Source organism: Eubalaena glacialis, chromosome 6 (assembly GCF_028564815.1).
Source record: "Eubalaena glacialis isolate mEubGla1 chromosome 6, mEubGla1.1.hap2.+ XY, whole genome shotgun sequence".
Taxonomy (NCBI): domain Eukaryota; kingdom Metazoa; phylum Chordata; class Mammalia; order Artiodactyla; family Balaenidae; genus Eubalaena; species Eubalaena glacialis.
The window spans coordinates 141,127,582-141,150,976 of NC_083721.1; the positions used below are offsets into that span (position 1 = coordinate 141,127,582).

Genomic DNA, 23,395 nt, shown 5'->3' on the forward strand with positions numbered 1-23,395 from the left:
AAGTCAATCAATTTAAATTTAGGGTGATTATTGATAGATGAGGACTTAGTACTGCCATTTAATCTTTTGTTTTCTGGTTGCTCTATATCTTCATTGTTTCTTTTTCCTTGTGTTTCTGTTTGCCATTTTGGTTTGGTGGTTTTCTGTGATTTTTTTTCTCAGTTTCCTCATTTTTTTAATGTTTCCTGTCTCTGCTCTGGATTTACGTTTTGTGGTTACCATGAGGTTTGTATAAAACATTGCATAGGTAAAATAATCCTTTTTCTACTGATGGCATCTTAATTTACCTCTGTGGGTTCTGTCCTTTTCCGCTTCCCTCTTTGTCTTTTTGTTGTCTCAAATGATCCCTTTTTATGTTGTGAGTTTGTTACCAAATTGAAGTAGCTACAGTTATTTTTTCTGCTTTCCTTCCCCCTTTAACCTCCTTTATTATGCTATAATAAAGTGTTTAAAAACCTGTTCTCATAAAGAGTTGCTATTTTCTGAGTCTGTCTATTTATCACCTTACTCAAAGTTCTGTGTACTTCTGCCTTTTTGTTTCTGGTAGATGGCAGGTCTAGTGTTGATGAACTCCCTCAGCTTTTGTTTGTCTGGGAAAGTCTTTATTTCTCCTTCATATGTGAATGATAACTTTGCTGGCTAGAGTACTCTTGGGTGACAGTTTTTATCTTTCAGTGTTTTGAGAATGTCATTCCATTCCCTCCTGCCTGTAGAGTTTCTGCTGAGAAATCTGCTGGTAGCCTGAGTGGGGTTCCTTTGTCGGTTACCTTTAAAATTCTTTCTTTGTCATTGATTTTTGACAATTTTAGTATAATATGTTTTGGAGAAGGTCTTTTTGCATTGAGGTAATTAGGTGTTCTCTTAGCTTCATGGACTTGTATATCTGGTTCCTTCCCCAGGCTTGGGAAGTTCTCAGCTATTATTTCTTTAAATAAACTCTGTTTCCTTCTCCTTCTCTTCTCCTGGGATACCTATTAGCCTAATGTTGTCCTTCCTAAAGGAGTCTTATAGCTCTTGTAGAATTTCCTGTTTTTAAATATCTTATTTCTCTTTCTTCTTCTACTTTTAGATTTCTAGTTTTCTATCTTCGAGCTCACTAATTCTCTCTTCCATGTGGTCTGCTCCATTTCCAGTGCTTTCTAATTGCATTCTCCAACTCGTTTATTGAGTTCTTCAGCTTCAGATTTCTGTTTGGTTCTTTTTTTGAGTTTTAGTCTCTTTGGTAAAGTGTACCTTCTGTGTATTAGTTTTATTCCTGAGCTCATTGAACTGTCTCTGTGAGTTTTCTTGTAGCTCGTTGAGTTTCTTCGTGACAGCTATTTGGAATTCTCTGTCAAATCTCAGTATTCTTTGACTTTAGTTTCTGGAGAATTTTCATTTCCTTTTTGGTGGTACAATGTTACTGTGGTTCTTCATGGTGCTTGATGAGTTGTTCCTCTTCCTGTGCCTTTGAAGTAGTAAAAACCTTTCTACTTGATTCTAATGATTCAGCAGGTTGGAAGTTAGAGGTCTTTCTCTTTGTTTTCCAGTAAGTGCCCCGACAGCACAGGTTTTTAATTTCTTTTACCTGAGCTGCCTCTGGTTATATTTGAGAGTCTACAGTTTCCACCCTCCACTGCCTCTGTTAGAGGTGTCACCCTGTGACCTCATTATTGCTTCTTGTGCCTCTGGTGTTGTTGGTGCCTTGCTGCTGCCAGTGTTGCTGGTGTCATTGCCTGGGGCACCAGGATAGTGAGCTCTCCTGCCACGTCCAGGATCCTCTGAGTCCCAGGCTCCGCTGTCACAGGATGAGGGGGAGGATGGGGTGGAGCTGGGATTGCCTGGGCATCTCTGCTGTGTCTGGTGTTGTAAGGTTCGAGGACTTTGCTGCTGTGGGTGGAGGTGTGGGGGGCCAGAGTTGTGGGTCCCTCTGTGGCTGGAGGGATGGGGTCCCAGGCCCCACTGCTGTTGCTGCCCAGTTACCTGTGGCTGCTGCTGTGGGGGAAGGGCAGAGTCGTGTGTACCACCTCCCCTGCTGCTACCATGTTCTCTGGGGCTGCAGGCTCAGCTGCCATGGTCAGAGGTCCAGGACTCAGTCACCACCTGTGCTGTTCTCCTGGTTCTACCTCCTCTGTTTGTTCCAGTTTACCCACCTCTAGATGTACAGATAAGTGGAATTCTCCTGCATCTGGTGTGTTGGGCAGAGGCACCTTTGTTGAGTTGTGGATGTTTTACTGGTTGTAGATTAAAGGGGAGACAAAGGGAGCATCTCACTCCACCATGATGTTGACATCACTGTGATAATATTCTTACTTCTCTATTAGCCTGAATTTCTTATGAAATTGGTATTCTCTAAATGCTGATGCTTTTACATCCTCAGAACAAATACTTTTTTTTTGCTTTTAGAAGTTTGAATTTTATTCTAAATCAGGTTAGTTTGGATGTTTGAATTTTATTCTAAATCTTCAGTTAGTTGAATCATTGACTTTAGGTGTAGTACAGAAAATAGTTAAAATAAAAGGTGTGAAAAAATATTCATTTAATTTTCTTATATCTTAAACTCTTTAAGAATGGGCATCATATGTTTTCTGGCTTTTAGTTTCCATTCATAACGCCTAGTGAATGAATTTATGAGTACTGTATTTGATGTCATCAAATCTTTGCATTAAAAAGAATGTCAGTCAGGTGAAATCATTCCCTTACTTTAAGCTGTGGCTTTGAGGAGAAACAACTCAGTTTCTTTGTCCTTTATGCGGTAAATGGTATGTCCTTGGACTTTGTGGAGATATTGGGTGGGGGAGTAATAGTTTGCTATATACTGTTGGGACTTTTTATGTCTCTCTCCAATAGTTTTTAACCCAGTCTTGTAAATGAGTATATGCCCACTGATCTTCAGCCCTGACTAAAAATATAACAATTTAAATCCCAAGAAAAGAGGTAGCTATTTTTACTCTTCTCTGGTATTGCTGATATTTATGGTAGGAAATATTATAATAGCAGTATGTTCACTTGGTTCAGTTTAAGTCCCAGGATTATTGAGTATATGAAGGCAACCTGATAGTAACATTTGGTATAATCTCTTTATCAATTGTGTTATAAGGTGAAAATTTGTTTATCTTGATAGTGTGAGACTGTTTATGAACATCGTTTAATCCATCCCTTTTTTTCCCTCTTAGCCCCCTTTCTGTGTCATCCCAATCTGTGGATACGCTATGGTGCTGTGGGATTTATCACAGTGGTAGCTCACCAAATAAGCACAGCTGATGTCTACTGCAAACTGATGCCTTACCTTGACCCATATATTACTCAACCAATAATACAGGTATGCATGTTCCAACTTGGAATCAATCTTCCCTCCAAACTGTGCCCCTTTAAAGAAAGGTTTAGAGAGTCCTATTTTTATTTAAAATTTTAAAGATTTAAATTGGGCCTCAGCATTTTCACATTCCTTTCAAGCTAGTTAATGTTAATGGAACAAACACTTTGGAAGGTGAGAGAAGTTCAAGAGACTTACGTGTACATCATGTTGTACGTAACACAGCACTCAGTAGTTCATCCTTTTTCCTTTTGTGCGGTGTTGTAAAGCATCTGCTATTAAGTGAAATATAGCAGAAACGTATATTAATGGACCTGCTTTTGTTATAAAAGTATAACTGATTTCAGTCCAAGTCCACATTTATAATAAATTTGAAAAAGGCTTTTTCAAAAGTTTGTTTTTGGAGCACTAACTGGTTCTGCTTTTTTTTTTTTTTTTAAAATCTAATGACTACCCCACCCCTCTTGCTCCTTCCCTCCCCCCGCTTACCAAGCAGTGTAGCACTTGATGATAAACTTTGGGTCTTTGGTTTGTACAAGGCAGTTATTTACCAGTTTGTCAGTGTTTATACCCTTCATTTTGCTGGACAGCCAACTATCAAAATAGATATTTAAATTGAATGGACTGTTAAGAGATGATTCTGGCTGTTAAAACATCCTAAAATGTCCTATTTTTTTTTTTACTAAGACTCTATTTTTCTTTTGCAAATTCCCATTCCTCTCTAGCTTTCTCTTACTTGTATAAGCCCCAGTGCGCCTTCCCTGTGGTTGGAGAAAATGGCCTTGGATATCCTCTGCAAACAAGTGGCTTTGACTGCCTTCAGTCCTTATTTTTCATAATAGATTAATCCAATTTGGGAAATCATCATTCTCTATTTCATAGAGTTTGTAGATTTTAAAATTTTTATCCCAAGAAAAATTTATATATCCGTGAAAGATGGATAATATTGCTAGAAAATATGTCTCCCCTTTTTGAAGTTTATTAATAAGGCTTCCTTGGAAATCAGGTCTAGAGATTCCTACTACTTTGACTACTTATTGTATTTAGAAGTTTGGCTCTTAAGCTCATAATGAAAGAAAGAGAAAGTGTTTCTGGGATTGAAAATTGCATGTGTTTATAATAACTTTTAGTTGTGGCTTACTAAAATCTGATATATAAGTGGTTTGTTAGAAATCACCATTCTCTTTGTTTTCTCAGAAATTATTATTATTATTACTTTTTGCTTTTATCATTGTTTTATATTTTGAAAGGCCAGGCTCAGGAGTTGAGAGACTGATTATCTATATGCTTCATAATTTTTACGTTTCTGCAGTTTGGATTAGACAAAAGATACCTTTTTATGCTGGTTTCTACTGGCCAACTTACCAGGTAGTTAAATATATCTAAGAAAGTCCTCTTGGTTACTGTTTAGTAATGCTCATCCTTTTTATTATAAGTGCGTTGGCGAGGAGAGTATTCTTGGGGATTAAAAAAGGAGGGATTTTATGAACTCTGTGGAGAGAGTAATGTTTTTTAGAAGTGGTTGAAGCTATTGGGAAAACCTGATGACTGAAGGGTGGCTGTTGAGCATCTTCTCTGGATCAGTACTTTTGGCTACTTGACCTGTGAACTGCAGGTACTTTTTAGATCTAGGAAGTCATCTGACATTTTGGGATCTAGAAAACTTGGGATCTAAACTTTCCTAGTCTGAGTATTTATTAGTAGTATTCAAGTATGATAGACACAGATGTGTACTCAGATGCTAACAATGAATGAAGAAATACCGTAGCTCTCTAAAGGTCACTGGTATTCTTTTTTCTTCTAAGCAAAAATTGCAGATATTGGTATCTCCCATTTTCTTAGAAAATGAATATCTATGTTAACTTTACACAGGTTATGTATTTATTGAATTTGAAAACAGATGTACTCTATGTTGTATCTTTGGCTGATTCTTTTTATTTTTCTAATATAGATTGAAAGAAAACTTGTTCTACTCAGTGTTTTAAAAGAGCCAGTAAGTCGTTCTATATTTGATTATGCTTTGAGGTCTAAAGATATTACTAGCTTGTTCAGACATCTTCACATGCGTCAGAAGAAACGAAATGGGTCTCTTCCTGACTGCCCTCCACCTGAGGACCCTGCCATAGCACAGCTTCTGAAGAAATTGCTCTCACAGGTTGTATCACCTTTCTGAAATCTTACATTTAAATGCAAATTTTATAAAAACATTGAGGTATCCATGTCAGTCTTAAAAATATTTAAAAATAATTTGATTAAGTTGTATCATAACAAATGAGTAAATAAATCTGGCAAATATGCATTTGCTTTGGTATCTAAGACATATTATGATGATGATAAGGCATTGGGTTGAGCTAAATAAGGAATCATGGGAGACCTAGTAAGTTTTTTTGTGATTACTGGCTATGTAAATGAGGGAAAGGGTAGGTATAACCTTAGATTTAAGTAATATCCTTGATTGCATTTCATATTTCATCAAAAATATAATGAAATTCACTTAGAAGGAATATTACAAAACACAGATGCAATGCAGAAAAATCCTGATTTATTTCAATTCAAATTTAGAGAGTCTTCACTACGTGCAAACAGCTAAAATAACTGGGATTTATAATGCGTCTTAGATTGAATAAACCAGCAGTTTACTGCTATATCTTAAAAGTCTGTGAATTTGGATCCTTTTAACAAATCCCGTTAGAACTAGGAAGTAATCTTTTTATTATGCTTGGCATTAGTAAGTCCTCTTTAGAAATATTAAATCTAGATTCAGCATCCTGTGTTAGGAGGGATGTGTGGATCCTGGAGAAGACAAGGTAGGAGTGAAACTGGTTAGAAATAAAGGCTATGGTTTCTGAATAAATGTTCTATGAGCCTTAAAGTGAACACTGAGGGACACCTGACTGTCTTTAAGTTTGCAGGACGTCTTGGTTAAGAGAATGAGTATCAGTCATTGTCTTGTTTAAGAGAAAAGAAGATGAGAAAATACTTCCGCTGCAGAGAGAGAATTGGTCAGCTTTGGGCTGTAAATCCTTTCATGTATTGTACTTGTCACTGAATGTACAGTGCTGTTTGATGCCCAGACATTGGTTTGGGTGATTGAATGTTGGAATAGGCTTCTTTGGGAGGCTGGTCAATAACCATCTTGGTTCTTTTAGGTCTAAGTTTATCTGGAAACTAGAGCTGCCTCTGAGTGTCCCTTCTAGGCCAGTGGTTCTATTTCCTATATTTCAGAGGACTTCCCTTTGATGTGACTTGAATTGCCAGAGAGCTTTTTCTTTGAGTTTTCTTTTAACATTGGCTTGTACATTAGATGTATTTTCCAGTTTATGGAAAATTGGGTATTGAATCACATTTTTCAGTTGTTTCTCCTGAGTAAGTAATCCTTAACAAGATTTCAGCATGCAGTAAAAACCACCCCGATTTAGATGTTTCTTTGAGCTTGGATGGTGCGATTCTTTGTATTTCTCTCTCTCCTGCAAATCCTGTATATTAAGTTGAAAGCTTCTATACTGAAGTTTTCTCTTCTTTGTAAGTCATTAGTTACTTCAGGGAGCCACTGTAATTCCTAATACTTGCTTTTCACCTTGCCGCGGGTGTCAGTTTTCCACTGCCATGGGTAAAAGGAGGGAGAGGGAAGGGGCAATTTCTATAGTCTTTCTACTTCCTGCTTCCTGCTGCTCTTCTCCCAAACCCTCCCACCATTGCTGCTCCCTCGGTGCCAACCCCCATCACTGGTGCCATGATGAAATCACTAAACCCACTGACTTGTATTCCTCTACGTGTCAGTGCTTGATGTATTCATTCATCTCTCATTTGTATGAGTGGAAAAGGGGAATATGGAATCCCCTGTTTTATGTTGTTTCTGTGAATAATAATCTTAGGAGACTCCTCAGGGGCAGGAATACTCTTTATCAAGGTGTAGTTGCTGCTGGTGGAAGGAACAGCAGGCCAGAGTCTCTGAGGTCCTCAGAAGTAATAGCACAACACTGGCTTCCGTTGTTTGAGGACATACCTTCTTGTTTGAGTCTATACCTTCTATATTGTGTGACTGTCCTTGAAATGAGCTTGAACAATAGTTAGCACCATTTTATTAGATTAGAACACTGAGGCTCAGTGAGTGTAGTTAACTTCCTGTGTGCACACGGTTCAGTAAGTTTCAAAGCTAACATTGGAACCTAAACCTGTCTTTACTCCACACGCCCCCCCACTGTGCCATCTTGCCTCTCAAAATAAACAGAGGACAGGGAACTAAAGCTGAAAGGCTTGCTTGAGTTTTATGTGGACTTAGGAAGAAGTCCTTGGGCGGCTCATCTCTTCCAGCCCTTTGCGAGCCCTTTCTCTGCCTTTCCTTCTTTTTGGTCCCTGCACTACGGAGTTTCTTGGGATTACTAGAAGAGGCTTGGAGCCAGGGGGCGCTTTGGAGGTAGGAATTGAGTCCTTTTCCTGAAGTCAGGGATACAGAGGGAAGAGACATGTTTTTAGCCTCCGCAAGTGGGAATTCTGAAACCTCCTGCAGAATTGTTTTTTACTTGGGGTTCTGCGGTGCTCTTTTGTGTAGGACCACTTGAGGACGCTTGAGATACAGTGTGAGTAAAATAGGCCTTTCCAGAGCAGCCTAGCATTGTTTCTGTGGTATGTTCAGAGCACCAGATAATAGACTTAAAGAACACTTTTGGAACATGTGGGAGTTGGAATCTGCCTATACTCCAGATTTTCAATAGGACTTACCATCTGGAGATGACAAATGGCAGGGCTGTTTTAGATTGATCTCATCTATGAGAGCTCCCTGTTTTTTTTTTTCTTATTTATTTAATCAGACACTAATACAGAGTACAAAATGATTTCACTCCTTACTTTAAAAAATGACAAATACTTGACATTTTAAACTTTTAAATATTTTTAATTAAAATCTTTTTTGACTGGGTAGTATAGACACAAGGTGTAAAATTGAAAAGGTATATAAGAAGATACATAATAAAATGTAAATATAATAAAATGTATGTATAATAAAATTAACTTTTCCTCTAACCTCTGACTCCTGGCCATCCATTTTTCATTCTCTGTTGATTGTGACTTTTATGCTGTTGGGTGCTGAATCCCTTTATACAGTTGGCCCTCTGTATCCATGTGTTCCACATCCATGAATTCAACCAACTGTGGATCGAAAATATTAAAAAAAAAAAAACAAAACTCCAGAAAGTTCCAAAAAGCAAAACTTGAATTTGCCTCATGCTGGTAACTATTTACGTAGCATTTACATTGTTTTAGGTATTATAAGTTATCTAGAGATGATTTAAAGTATACAGGAGTATGTGTGTAGGTTCCATGCAAATACTACGCTGCCATTTTATATAAGGGACTTGAGCATCTGTGTATTTTGTTAACCATGGGGGTCCTGGGGATGGCTGTATAGTGTTGGATTTGTTCTACAGTTAAAGTTACTTGGAATTGGTTTGATCCTGTTAAGCCTTGTTATTGAGCTTTGTTAGGGCAGATCCAGAGCAACCTTGGGCCAGTGGCCAATTTAGTTAGCTTGACTCCTAAAGACTTGTGAGGACATGATGCTCTGTCTGGTAAGGTCTCTCACCTCTGGCTGGTAGGAACATGAGTGATCCCCAGCCCTGTGTGAGCTCTGGGATTGTTTGGCTTACTGCTTTCTGGTTGCCTTTCCCTGGTCCCAGGTGATTCTGTTCACACACATGTAGTTCATCACTCAGTGGAAGACTGGAGGAGCCCTGACCATAGCTCTTGCTCTGTGCCGGATCCCTCTTCTCCAGGTCTCTGCCCCACACATTTAGCCTTTTGGCTTCCTGGAACTCTGATTTGTCTCTTGAACGTGGCTTTATTGAACCCTATTTGAGTTCCATGGCCTGGAAACTCTTCACAGAGTAAGCTGGGACAGTCATAGGACTCACCTTTATCTTGGGGAATCACAGCCATGTGCTTCCTGTTTTCCAGTGTCTGAAAGTGTTGTTTCATATTTTTTTCTCTGGTTTTAAAGTTGTTTAAAATGGGAGGGTAAGTCTTGTCCCTGTTATACATCATGGCTGGAAGCAGAAGTCTGAGGGCATGTTAATGGACTCACACTAGTATTGCAGTTTGCTGGGCTTGACCTCCGGTTAGAGCAGAATCTCCCAGCTTGTTTTGCTTTTTCAAGATTGTCTTGGCTGTCCTTTGTCCTTTGCATTTCCGTATACATTTTCCAAATATTTCATCTTGTCACTTTAATAAAAAAAATTTTTTGGTATGTTGATTGAGATTGCATTGGAACCTATAGGAGAGAATCAGATCTTGACAGTGAGTCCTCCAGTCCATGAACATGGTACGTGTCTTCATTTAATTAGATCTTTAATTTATCGCAATGATGTTTTATGGTTTACTTTGTAGAGCTTTATGCATCTTTTATTATAAATATTTTGGGTATTTGACTTTTAATGCTATTATAATTGGTATATTAAAAAATTGTTTTTGCAGCTGGTATATAGAAAAAAATTTGTTTACTGATCTTGTATCCAGCAACCTTGTCTGACTTAGCAATTCTAATAACTTGCTTATGTGCTTCTTTTGAGTTTGTACATTCACAGTCCTACCATGTGTGAATAGTAGAAACAATATTATTCATTTTTCCCCTGTGTGAATCCTTTTGTTTTCCTTGCCTTATTTAAATGAGGAGGATCTTCAGTGTAGTGTAAATGGAATTTGTGATAGTGGGCATTCTTGTCTTGTTTCTCATCTCAGTGGGAAAACTCTCAACGTTATACTATTTAGTGTGATGTTTGTTAATAGTTTTTTTGGTACAATCTTTTTATTAGATTAAGGAAATTCTCTTCTATTTCTGGCTTGCTAAGAGGATTATTATGGAAGAATGTTAAATTTTATCAAATGTCTTTTCTTTATCTATTGAGATCATTGCATGGTTTTTCTTTTATGTTCTGTTAATGTGGTTAACTATACTGATTTTCCTATGTCATATCAACCTTTTAACCTAGATTTTTGGACTAATCACAACTTTAGCATATTATATTTATATATAAATACATTTTTATTGTAAAATACATAAAAATAATAAATATAAACTCAATTTAAATAGTATAAAGTAATATAAATATTATGCAAAATGTTTTTATGCAGTCTGGATTTCATTTGCTGATACTTATTTTTTTTAAAATATTTTTTTATTTAGACTCATGAATGACTTTTCCTTCAGTTTTCCTTTCGTGTAATTGTCCTTGTCAGGGTTTTTTCTTTTTTTGATGGTGCACTTCTAACACTTTTTATTGAGATATAATTCACACACAATAAAATTCACTCTTTTAAAGTGTACAATTCAGTGGTTTTTAGTGTATTCACAAAGTTGTGAAACCATCACCACTGTCTAATTCCAGAGCATTTTCATCAGCCTAAAAAGAAACCCCATTCCAGTTAGTTGTCATTTCCGCATTTGCTTCTCCCCCTGGCAACCAGTAAATCTACTTTGTGTTTCTATGAATTTGCCTGTTTTGGATATTTCACATAAATGGGATCGTACGATATGTGACTTTTGTGTCTGGCTGCTTTTGCTCTGCAAAATATGTTCAGAGCTCCTCCATGGTTGGGATATCTCTCCACTTCAGCCTTCATTATGGCCTTATGATGGCCTTCCCTTGTGTGGACTAAAGCAGAGCCTCCTTGTGAGCTGAAACATAGACTAAAAAAAGAGTAGAACTCTTACCACAGCTGTAAGATTGTCTAGGCAAATTTTAGGAGTAGTGTAAATAAATGAATTTCAGGTTAATATTGGAAAATATTCAGTCAAGGATCCCTTATAATTATTATATCACTACTTTAATGTTATTTTAAGAAACAAGGAATTTCTTAGCTTTCTGACTTTCTAGAGTTTGTGTCCTCTTGTGCCAGCAGATTGTGACTATTACCTTAAACTCCAGTTTTAGAGGGATTTTAGATCGAGGCCTTAGGGAATTGTCATTTTATTTTTTTTCGTTTGCATAATAAAAACATTCTAGAGGAGTCTGTGGATGGTTGGAAAGTTAAGAAAATGCAGAACTGTTCCATGTACCAGAATATTTAAGTTGCACATTGAATTCATTATTTAAATTAATTAGTATTCTTTAGCTGTCAGACAATTTGAAGTGTCTTGGGTGGATTAACTTATTAAAATTTGATAATAACCTTATGAGATGGGTGCCAGTAATTATCCTCATTTTATAGATAAATAGAGGTCCAGAGAAAGTGGGTAGCTTGCCCATGGTCATACAGATTGTAAGTAATGGGGCTGGAATTTGAACCGAGGTAGCCCGACTCCAGTCATCCTGTTACCCTGGAATGCTGGTGGGTGTGTTGCTTACATTTGCCTGTCAGTCCCTGAGGTGTGCAGAATGCTTTATATATCAGAGTGCCTTCACAACAGTGTCCCACTGCGTATTCTCAACGCATCTAGGGACCAAGTTGAAGTACATACACTTTCTTTTGCTTCATATTATATTTCCAGAATTTTTGTTTAGATACTAAATGTTTGTTTATTCAAAGTTATATATTAAAGATCTGCTAGGTACCAGGCACTATATTAAGTTCTTTGGAGATTTCGAAGATGAATTATATTTGAATGTTGCCTTTTAGAAAGAACGTTAAGATATAAATCATGATACAAGGTGGAAGATGCCACAGTAGAGGGAGAGTGTTCTGGGAGATCAGAGTTATGAGATGTTGTTCTTTATTGATAAATTTCTGTTTCTCTTGCCTTTGCTTGCTTCATTTTACCATTCTGACTCTGAACTTTTAAACTGAGTGGTTTGACCCTTCAGCTGTTAGTCATTTTGAGGCCTGTTATTACTTGCAAAAAAACACCCTAGGACATATGGTTTCATTTGGTTTTAGGGAATGACGGAGGAAGAGGAAGACAAACTCTTGGCACTGAAAGACTTCATGATGAAATCTAACAAAGCAAAGGCCAATATAGTGGACCAGAGCCATCTCCATGATAGTAGTCAGAAAGGTGTAATTGACTTGGCAGCCTTAGGCATAACTGGGAGACAAGTTGATCTTGTTAAAACCAAACAGGAACCAGATGACAAGCGAGGTTAGTACATTTATGTGTGTGTATGTTTAGCTTGTTATTATTAGTTATTTCATAAGGCTAGTTTTAGCTGATTAGTAGTAAAACTATAAAAAGTCACATTTCCCAGATATAGAACTTTCAAATATAGTGAGTGAGTGACTCCATTACATAGCAGGAAGATTTGGGGGAGGAAAAGTGGAGAAGTGGACTAACAGTTAAGAAATAAAGTAACCTTCCAAAGTCACAGGTCTGTATGTGTCAGAGTCAGAATTCAAACCAAAGCCTGACTCCAAAGCCCTCCTCTTGCTTCTGTGGAAGTATATGATTGAAGGTGAAATTCTGTTTTTTAGTCCTTTAAACACCAGCGAAAGGCCAATAGTCTATATGAAATGAGGTAAAGTTTCCTAGCTTGCTGCTAGTAGGTAACGCCCAGTGAATTGAAAAGAATAGTCTTGCAAAGGAGAGACTAGAGTCACCTATACCATTTGAAGTCTTGAGATTTAAAACTGTGGGCTCTTGTGACAGTGACATTGACTCTGATTGTGTGAGGGTTTTAAGATCTCACGCATTCTTCCTTTAACCCTTTTTGGAGATACACTCACTTCCAAGCACATGCCTTTTAAGATCCCTCTATTCCAGTATCAGATTTTGAGGGCAGCTGACGAATTACATTTAAAAAAACCTTCTAACTGCTGAACTTGGAATAAAGTATTTGCAACTTAATTATTAATGGTTTGCAGCCATAAAATGTAAAGTATTCGTACAGGTTAATAAGAAAAACTGCAAGCATCCGAAAGAAAAATAAGGAAGGATTTGAACATACAAGTGATAGAATAGAAATACACATGTTTGAAAGGTCAACAATTAAATGAATGCAAATAGAAATGAGATGCCATTCTCTGCCTGGGTGATTAGCAAAGACTAATGATGCCTGTGTTAGCAAGGGGGCAGGAAATGGGCATTTTCACTCACTGTTGGTGAGATTATAAATTGAACATATTCTTTTTTTTACTATTTGACTCACTATTGGAAATTTCTCATAGAAACGCTGACAGACATGTGAAGAAATATGTATAAGAATGTTCTCAGTGAAAAAGGAAATAATTGAAATGTCCATTAATAGGATAATGGTTAAATGTTCAGCTGTATTTAGTTAAGTAGGAGAAAAAGCAAGTTGTGAAACAGTATGTATTATTTAATTTTTGCAAAATAATATAGTAATATATCATTCAACTTTATAGTTTATGGGGTTTACAAAGTTATGGGAGCAATTCATGTTACATATTGGAATGCCAAAACTTTGTTACTTAGTGTACTTTTTATAATCAAAGTTTTTGAAAAAAACGTTTCTCATCTATCTGTAGTCAGGAGGTGACCGTATTGCAATTAACTTTTTATTCTTTTCTTCCCCCCATGTAACTGATACTGGATATAGAGAGGTCATATTTAGCAGTGTGGTCAGTGACATTTGAAAAAGTTGTTTTTGTTGTTGGTTCTTCAGATAAAGTGGTTACTTGAAATTGAGCTAGCCTTGGGAAACTAGGAAGCAATTAGGTCTAATTATTAACGCTGTTGAAAGAGTGCATCTGTCCATCTGCCCCAGAGATGAAATGAGAGCTAACAAGTTTATATGTAAATATAAATAAATTGGCCGTCATAAAGAACAAATAGCACATGAAGTCCATTGCTGTCCCCCTCCCCCCACAAAGAGCAATAAAAGCACATATTTGTTGTAGATTATTCTGAATCTTTTTTCATAGCTAGAAAACATGTAAAACAAGACTCAAATGTAAATGAAGAGTGGAAAAGCATGTTTGGGTCACTGGAACCACCAAGCATCCCACAGGCCCTACCTAAAGGGAGTGACCAGGAGGTGATTCAGGCTGGGAAGCCGCCTCGTTCCGAGTCCTCTGCTGGCATTTGTGTCCCTTTGTCGACTTCTCCACAGGTATCATCATCCAGGCAGTAGAGCGCCTTTTGTCTTTGGATCCCGTTCTACTGTTTTGGATGTTTAAAGGCTGTGTACTGTACTGGAAAAATCAATACAGTGACTTGTCCTTTAGGGAGGATATGTTTCTTTCTAAGAGAGGTTTATCTTTAACTTTATAGCTAAGGGGCAGTCTAGTATTGAAAGCACCAAAAAGGTCTCGTTTTAGAGTACTCACCAATAAAGTGGTCTGAAACTGTGGGTTGAAGATGTCATTATGAGCTGTGATTCTAATTAGGCTGCAGTGAACCTTTAAAATCTTCTTATTCTTCTTCTAATATAACAATTATATCTGTAAAGTAGCAAAAATACTTCTGGGAAGAAAAGTCCCAAGTTTGCTCTGTGTGAGAAATGTCGTCATGATTTTGATATATTTGAAGTAAGTTTGTAATTTGAGGTAACTCTTCCCTAGCCAATTATATTTTAATTGAAAAATATGAATTGAACCAACTGATAAATTAAAATTCTCTTCAGTTAAATTAATGAGGATTTTTGTTTAATGTTATTGCTACACTGATAATTTTTTAAAAATATAGAGCCCTGGAACTTGTGGTTAAACTGCATTTAAACTAGGCTTTCATTGAAAAAAAATGTCATTGTATTTAAATGGATTTAAAAATTGGTACATTAATAAGGACAGAAGGCTGGTGTAATGAATAGAGAGAACATGGGTACATTTTTCTCATCAAATACACTTTGCTTGTGACACAAATACGTATATTCTTTTTGTTTTGCAGGTTCCAGAAGCGACAAATGTCCAAAATAGAAAACCAACAATACAGGTTTTAAGTAGTACAATTTTACCGTCCACCTACCAGATTCGGATCACAACGTGTAAAACTGAGCTTCAGCAACTCATACAACAGAAACGGGAGCAGTGTAATGCCGAGAGGATAGCTAAGCAGATGATGGAAAATGCTGAGTGGGAGAGTAAACCGCCACCACCTGGTAAATGTGCCATTGAGAGGTAGTTGTATTCCAGCCCAGGTGCCAGAGCCTGGAATCTGGTGGAAGAAACTGATAATCAGTTACCAGGCAAAGGAAGTGGGAACAAAACTGTCACTTTGAAAGCCCACAGGAAGAACCAATAAGTGAGAAATCCCAAGTCATTATTTGTGAAATTTGGATCTTCCTAGCTGTGGCAGTGCCTTTTAGGCCAGTAACCTACTGTTTTGTCCTGTCTGTGGTCCATGTTCCCCATTTAGAGTACTAGGTTTTACCTACCTGCTTAGTGTCATGCCACTTTCTCACTGAATGTCAGGCTTCTTAGAGTAAACTCTGGCTTTTTATTTCTGAAGGGTTTAATAACTATTAATTTTATTTAAACTAAAAGGTAAAAACATTTAGAAAATAATGGGTGCTTTAGAAAGAAAACAAAATCACCTATAACCATCACTCAGCAATCATCAACATTAAGATTTTGGGGAAAGCAATTCTGTAATCTGAGAAGATTTAGAAGAAACTTAGAGATATTTCAGATGAAAATTGTAGCTCACTGTGTTAACAGACATGCCTAGTGTTATGTGGTGGAGCTAGTCTTTGATATTGGATTGGCAGATTTTTAAAAACATTTTTAATGAGTTTCTGTATAGATTTTAATAATAAAAATGTAGCTTGAAAACTGAGAAGAAATGTGTAGTGTGCTTATGTGTAGAGACTGAAAAATCATGTGAATTCCCATGGGCTTCCATTGTGAACTCAGGGAAAATTCTGGTGGAGAGCAATGATTTAAAGATTTTAGAAATATTATTAAGTGGTAAGTGGCATCTTTAGTCACTTAAGTTTTTTTTATGAAAATAAATATCCTGGAATGTTTGTTTCTGTAATATAGTTCAATATGATTTACCAGCCCTGCTTTAAAAACAAAAAAAGTTGACCACACACTATTTTACAATAGAATCTGTCTTTATAAATGGCATTTTAAAGTGGAGCTATACATTTTATTCAGTAATCCCAGAAAAGGTGTCAGATTTTGTGGTTCAGGAAGTGTGCAGTGACTGTTGGACTTCTGATTTTTTCTTTCCACACTTGAGTGGTTGTGTGAAATTGATTTTCTCTAGGGGGAAATGTTCAACCTAGCCTGCTAGATTATCTAGACTTCATGGCAAAGTGTTTTTGATTATTCTCAAATCCAGCATATCCTCCTTAGAAATTGCATTCAGCTGTTCTTTCCACACATTTGAGCTAGAGATCCAAGGGGAAACATTTTTCTATCGTTGAGTATGCCAGGTTTGGCAGTGGTCTTGGTTTCATTTTTGTTTCTTAGTAAAAGAAATAAGTTGATTTTAAAATGACTTTATTATTACTTAATTAGGCACAGTGCTGCTCCCAATAACAGTATAATCTTCAGCATAGCCTTCTGTTTTGTTTTATTTTAAAATTGATTAATATTAAATATTATTAAATGTTATGCCTAATATAAAAGTTTATTCATCAAACATTGAAGATTGTTATATGCAAAGACCTATGCTAGGTATTGTGAATGATTCAGAATGGATAAGGCATAGTCAGTTCTCTGGCCTCAGGGAATTTATAATTTATTAGAGGAAATTAATTATACACAAAAAGAATATACATAAACAGAAGTGTGTAGATGTCATAAAGAAAGTACTAGAAAATCCTTGGGCATTCTGAGGCTATAATTTATAGTACTGTTTATACCAACCTGTTGATATCACAGAATAAATGATTGCAGGTAGAGAAGAAATAAATCAACATTTGGGTGTTTACTGTGGCCCTGGGACAGTATTAGACTCTTTATATCTCATTTACCAATACAGTCATCCTTTGGGTTAAGTAATTTCCCCCTCATTTTACGTTTGAGTAAATTGAAGCTCACAGAGTTTAAATAAGTACCCCAAGGTCACACATGAAGGTGTGGTGGGTCTTCGAGGCTTTCAGGACTGGGCTGCCTCCCTAGTGCCTGATTTCTCTAGGTCAGGGTAGTCATTACCTCTTGCTATTAAGCAAGTAGTCAGGGTTTTCCCAGGTAGCAGGTGACTATTGTGCCTTCTCAGACTCTGGAGAAGGGCCCAGTGCAGTCTTTCTAAGGCTATGTGAACATGGGTGTCTTTCTCCATGGGCGATTGTATCTGTCATAGTCCAGTAGGCCACTCTGAATTGGCTAGCTGTTGGGACCCTTTGTTTAGTTCTTACGATTGTTCTCCTGTTGGCTGTTGGTGTTTGTAGCTGGGGGTGAAGGAAAGATTGTGTTTGTAAACTGCAACTTAAGACACACTCCTTTGCTTTTCCTTAGGGTGGCGGCCTAAGGGGCTACTAGTTGCACATCTTCATGAACACAAATCTGCTGTGAATCGCATTAGAGTCTCTGACGAACATTCACTTTTTGCCACATGTTCAAATGATGGCACAGTGAAAATCTGGAACAGTCAGAAGATGGAGGGGAAGACTACCACCACCAGGTAACCTATGCATAGGCGGAGAGTCCAACCATCCATCCATTCAGTCCGCAAGTATTTATTGAGTGCTCATTCCGTGACAGGTGCTATTTTAGGTACCAGTGATACAGTAATGATAAATGGACACAAATACATGTTCTGTGGAGCTTTCCTTCTAGTGGGAGGTGACAGACAATAAACAGTGTAAATAAGTAAAACATATAGTGTATTAGATGGTAAAATATATTATGGAGAAAAATATAGCAAAAAAGGGAGAGAATGCAGTAGGTGGGGTAGAGTAGAGTTTAAAGAACTCATCTGCTGCCTCACAGAGAAGATGTCATTTAAGGAGAGACCTGACAAAGGTGAGAGAAAATGCCATATGGATGTCTTGGGGAAGAGCATTGTAGGCAGCAGACACAAGGGCTTCAGAGGTTCTGAGGCAGAAAGATGTTTGGCATGTTTGAGGAAGAGCAGAAAGGTCTGTGTGAGCGGGAAAGAGGGTCAGAGGGCTCGAATTATACAGGGCCTTGCAGGCTATTGTGAAGGACTTGGACTTTGACTCTGAGTGAGATGGGAGCCTTTGGACGGTCCCGAGCGGTGGAGAGACATGATCTGAATTAAACTTCCACAGAATTACTCTGGCTCTTTTGTTGAGAATAGACTGAAGAGGTGTAGGGCAGAGGTATTAGGAGGCTTTTTCTGTAATTGAGCGAGAGGGGGAAGTAGTGGGAAATGATCAGATTCTGGGTATGTTTTGATGGTGGAGCCATCAAGATTTGCTGAATAGGTTAGAGGGTGTATGAGCATGGGAGAAGTTGGAAAATGATGGAGTGGCCAGCTGTGTAAGGACAACACATATTGTAACATGACCCACTGGAGTAGTCAAGAGAGAGGTAATTATTGAAATCTTTAAGACTCTTCAAATATGCATGATGTGATTATGATAAGTGGGATTATAAGAATTATTTTAGGTTTGTACAACTTTATAGTTATCTCCCTACTTGATATTCATATTTGTTCTGTGCCTAGTTTGGTCTGGGTCTGAAAAGAAAGCTACTAGAAATCAAAATTGAATCTTATGTACATGAAAAGATGTGGGGAACCTTTGGTGCTTTTCTCCTTATCAGTTCATTGACCAGAGTTAACCACAAAATGGTCAAACAACAAAATATCTATGATAAACTAAAATAATTCAAAAGTTTACCCCTTACCAACCTGATATGATTTTTTGTGTTTATTTTTTAAAAAGAGCTCTATATTTTTACAACATGCTTAATTCTTTTTCATGTTCATTCTGTCTTGGCATTGCATTAGTAAGAACATAAATCGAAAACCAGTAAAAGAATCCTGGCTCCATGTAACAATTTTTTGTCCATATTTTATTACAAAATTTTCAAACCTCAAGTAAAGTTGAGTTTTGCAGTGAACAAGCATATGCTTGCTGCAAGATTCTAAATAATAATTTTACTATATTTGCTATGTCATATAATTATCCATCTTCCTATCAATTCATCTTTTAAAAATGTGTTTCAAAGTGAGTTGCAGACATGAGGAGACTTCCCCTAAAAACTTCAGCATGCATATTGTTAATATTTGTTTATATTTCTCCTTTTCTTTTTTGGTATAAAATTCACATGCTGTGAAGTACACAGATCTTAAACGTTCCATGAGTTCCAGCAAATACACACACCTGTGCAACTTAAACCACACTCAAGATACAGGCGTAACCAGGATGAACCCTCGTGTTCCTTTGCATAAAATCCCTGCCTCCTCCCTGCCTACAACCATTCTTTTGATTTTCCCCCACCATTGTTAGCATTTTGATTAATATTTTAAAAACCTCTTCTGATAATTATTTTCCAAATGGTTCTTTGTTACTATCATCATTAGTTGCATTCATTATTGCTTTTATTAGGGTGAGTTTAATTGACTTGAGTAAACTTAACTTTGCAGAAACCTCTCTTGTTAATTCCAAATGATCTTTATCACAGAGCCATGCCTTCTGTATCCCAGTGTCATATTTTAGGCAGTGGTATACCAGAAAATGCAGCAATTTAGCTGGCAGTAACTGTAGTCTTTAGGAAGTTTGTATGATGATTAGGAGATTGGGTTCCCTCTGGTCACAGCTGCTCTCTTGCTTTGCTGTTAACACCTGCTTTCTTGTTTGTGGACTGCAGTAGGCCTTGGCTTGGAGGTGCTTCATTCTAGGTCCAGGGAGGGGAAGAGGGGAAGGGAAGAGAAAGTGTTGCCCTCATCACATGCCTTTGTGAACTGATGAGGGAGAAGGAGGCCATTATTATTGCTAGAACCATGTGGGGAGCAGCTGGTGGCTGGGAAAGAGCAGCAAAAGTGATATTATATTTTCTTAGGAAATCTACTAGTACCTTCTGACTACTGAGGCTTTTCCCCTATGCATTATGTTGGCTGACCACCCAGTTTCCAGTTCTGACTTTCTCATTGAATTTGGATTGGTGATTTAGGCCATCTGGATCTTGGCTCTGCCATTTTCTTCTTTCTTATTTGAGTTAAACCTTTAGTTTGTCCCTCGGGGACTAATTCTTGAAAAATTGCTGTTTTTCTACACTTTTACATAGATTTTTTTTTCAATTTAATCCTTTGTAGTATTCTAAACTGTATTTTCCATATACACTTTTTGTGCAACCCCATTTTTGGCTCATTTAGCTTCTCAATTTTAGGGAAGATTGATGTATTTGGTACTTGCCGAATTTGATGGTAAAACATCTAAGAGGAGTTTTGTCCCAATGAAGAGTTGAAACAATATGAAGCGTGTGCAAGAAAGTTATCAGTGTTAAGATTACATATTTTAGAGTCACAGATAGTGTTGGAAGCTGAAATTTTTGAGTGGTATCGCTACCCTGAACTAAAGGGCTGTAAAGACCTGAGGAGGCCTGAGGCCTGAATTTTACAAAATTGAATTTTGGGGACAGGAAGCGAGTAGTCAGAAAAGAAGGGAGAAGAAACCATTTAAGTTATGTCATACTGCAACAGAAGAAAGGGTTTAAGAAAGGGACTTATAAACAGCTCTCAAATGCAGTAAAAAAGCCAAGTGGCATGAAAGCCTAGTAAAGCATTTGGGTGTTCTCACACAGTGCCCTTTGGTGAAGTATAGTTCATACATCCATAATCCCTGGAGGGCTTTTGGACATTATATATTACAAGCCTTTATGATGTACATATCCTAAGGAGATACTAAGAATAAACTGAGAGATTTAGTTTTAAGGCTGTTCAGATTGGCTTTCTTTTTAATTGTAAAAAACTGGGAGCAAACCAAAAGTTCAGCAGTAGGGGTGAAAATGGATAAATAAGTGATTGTTGTGGAAATACATTTTTTTGATATGGAATATATTGATATAGTGTGTGGAAATATAGGTTTGAGAAGTAGGTTTAAGAACCCAGGTAGGGTTTCTGTTTTTAGAATGACAGAGTAAGGACTTTAAAAAATCTGTTCCTCTATAAAAACAATGAGAACACTGGCAAAAACTGTCAAAATCAACTTTTTCAGAATTCTAGAAATTAAAGTCCTACATCAATCTGAAAATTTTTATTCAAGAAAAACAGCTGACTCTCAGAACAGTGAACCATGTATGTGGTCCCCAGTTTCATCCCCCACTACCAAGCTCTGTGATGGCTTTGAAGACTAATAGTCCCACAACTACAGTAACTATGAAAACCAACAGCTAAGTAGCCACTGGCAGGGTCGTAATGGCTTTGGAACTCCCCCAAAGCCCCATCTCCAGAGAATTGTCACTATTTGACCAGTTTGCTGAAAAGCTCCATAATCAGGGCCTATCTTTATTTGACCTGACTATTGCCTTGTTCTTTGAGAAAAACTCTACCCATAGGGCATTTGTTGAAATTATTGGTGGTATTTGTTTAACATTGCAGCTGCCTGAGGTGGCATTCCCAGTTGTAGCTCATAAGAGGCTGAGAAAAAACTTTGAAGCAAGAGTGAGATATCAGTAGGGGCCTTTTGAAAAGTTTGGATGTATTCATGGGTATCTGTAAGACCACATACACTTGCACGGTTGTGCACAAGCCCAAGAAAGAACTGAGGAGACCCCAGGTTCTCACCTCTGGCTGACCTTGAGACTCTGTGCAAGCAGGAAATGAAGGATAAGGCCAAGTTGTAAACTGCTTTGCTGAAGGTGTGCCACAGCAAGCACAGAGAGCCTCAGCAAAGGCTGGAGCCCTTATCAATTCATGAGATGTAAGGAAATGTCATTAGCTGACCACTAATCTAACTGAACAAAGAGTTCAGTGGCCACACATGAGAAAGAATACAGACTTTGTAGAATTAGTCCAGGCAAGTCACTAAACAAACAGCAACAACATTGGTATATTATTTCTGAAGTTGATACATATCAATTAGAATGTCCAGTTTTGGACAAAAATTGCAGGTCAGGCAAAGAAATCAGAAAGTGTGTCCTATACACAGGAAAAAATACAGGTAATAGAGACAGTACCTCACTGATCCCAGACATTGGACTTACTAGACAATGACTTTAAATTAGTGACTAAAAATATGTTCAAAGAATTAGAAGAAACCATGTCTAAAGGGTTGAAAGGAAAGTATGAGAAAAATGTCTCAACAAATAGATAATGTCAAAGGGATAGAAATGATAAACAGAAATCCTGGAGTTGAAAAGTATAATAACTGAAACGAAAAATTCAGGGTTGAACAGCAGATTTCAACTGGCAAGAGAAAAAAACAGGGACTTGACGGTAAATCAGTTTGCCATCCATTCAGAGGTATAAAAACTAAAAAAGAATAAAGAAAACTGAACAGAGCCTCAGAGACCTGTGGAAACAACATACACATGATAGGAGTCCCAGAAGGCAAGGAGAGAGAAAAAGGAGCAGAAAGAATATTTGAAGAAAAAGTGGTTTGAAACTCCCCCAGATTTGACAAAAACCATTAATCTGCACAGCTGAGAAGCCCAACGAACTCCAAGTAGGATAAAGATCAAAGAGAGCCATACTAGAGACATTATAGGCAAATTGATGAAAGACACAGAGAAAATTTTGAAGCAGCAGAGAAATGTGACTCATCTTGTACAAGGGATCTTCAGCAAGGTTAACAGCTGACATTTCATCAGAAAATGATGGTGCCTGGAAGTCAGTGGGATGATGTATTCAGAATCTTGAAAGAAAAAGACTGTCAATCAATAATTCTATATCCAGCAGAATTATCTTTCAGAAACAAAGGAGAAATGAAGACGTTCCAAGTTAAATAAAAATAGGGAATTTATTGTTAGCAGATTTTCCCTAAAAGAAACACTAAAAAGAGTCTGTTGTGCTGAAAGGAAAGGACATGAGACTAACTTGAACCACATGAAGAAATAAAGAGCATGGGGTAAAGGTAGATACATGAGTGAATATAAGACAGTACAAATTATTTTTTTCTGTAACTCTTTTTACCTGCTGTCTGATTTGAGAGAAGACTATATAAAGAAATAAGTATAAAACTGTGTTGATGGGCTTATAATATATAAAGGTGTAATTTGTATTACGTTAATAATACAGACAAGGGAGGAGGGAACAGATATATTGGAGCAAAGTTGGTATTAATCTGATTGTTTTTAGACGTTAATTGTATTTCCCAGGGAAACCACTAAAAGAAACACTTAAAAACATTTAGTAAA

General features: G+C 37.2%; 1 protein-coding gene across 5 annotated transcripts in view; it reads left to right on the forward strand.

The window, feature by feature from the left end:
• The window catches only part of PIK3R4 (phosphoinositide-3-kinase regulatory subunit 4), a 74,334-nt gene that overhangs the window by 27,323 nt on the left and 23,616 nt on the right, over positions 1-23,395 (forward strand). For 3 of the 5 annotated variants that reach the window (XM_061194686.1, XM_061194688.1, XM_061194685.1), the window contains exons 8-13: positions 3,156-3,301; positions 5,247-5,450; positions 12,164-12,365; positions 14,105-14,292; positions 15,069-15,279; positions 17,588-17,753. In XM_061194686.1, the coding sequence (XP_061050669.1) occupies positions 3,156-3,301; positions 5,247-5,450; positions 12,164-12,365; positions 14,105-14,292; positions 15,069-15,279; positions 17,588-17,753 (1,117 nt within the window). The remainder of the gene's footprint in view (positions 1-3,155; positions 3,302-5,246; positions 5,451-12,163; positions 12,366-14,104; positions 14,293-15,068; positions 15,280-17,587; positions 17,754-23,395) is intronic. The other 2 variants (XM_061194687.1, XM_061194689.1) reach the window with 2 other exon arrangements.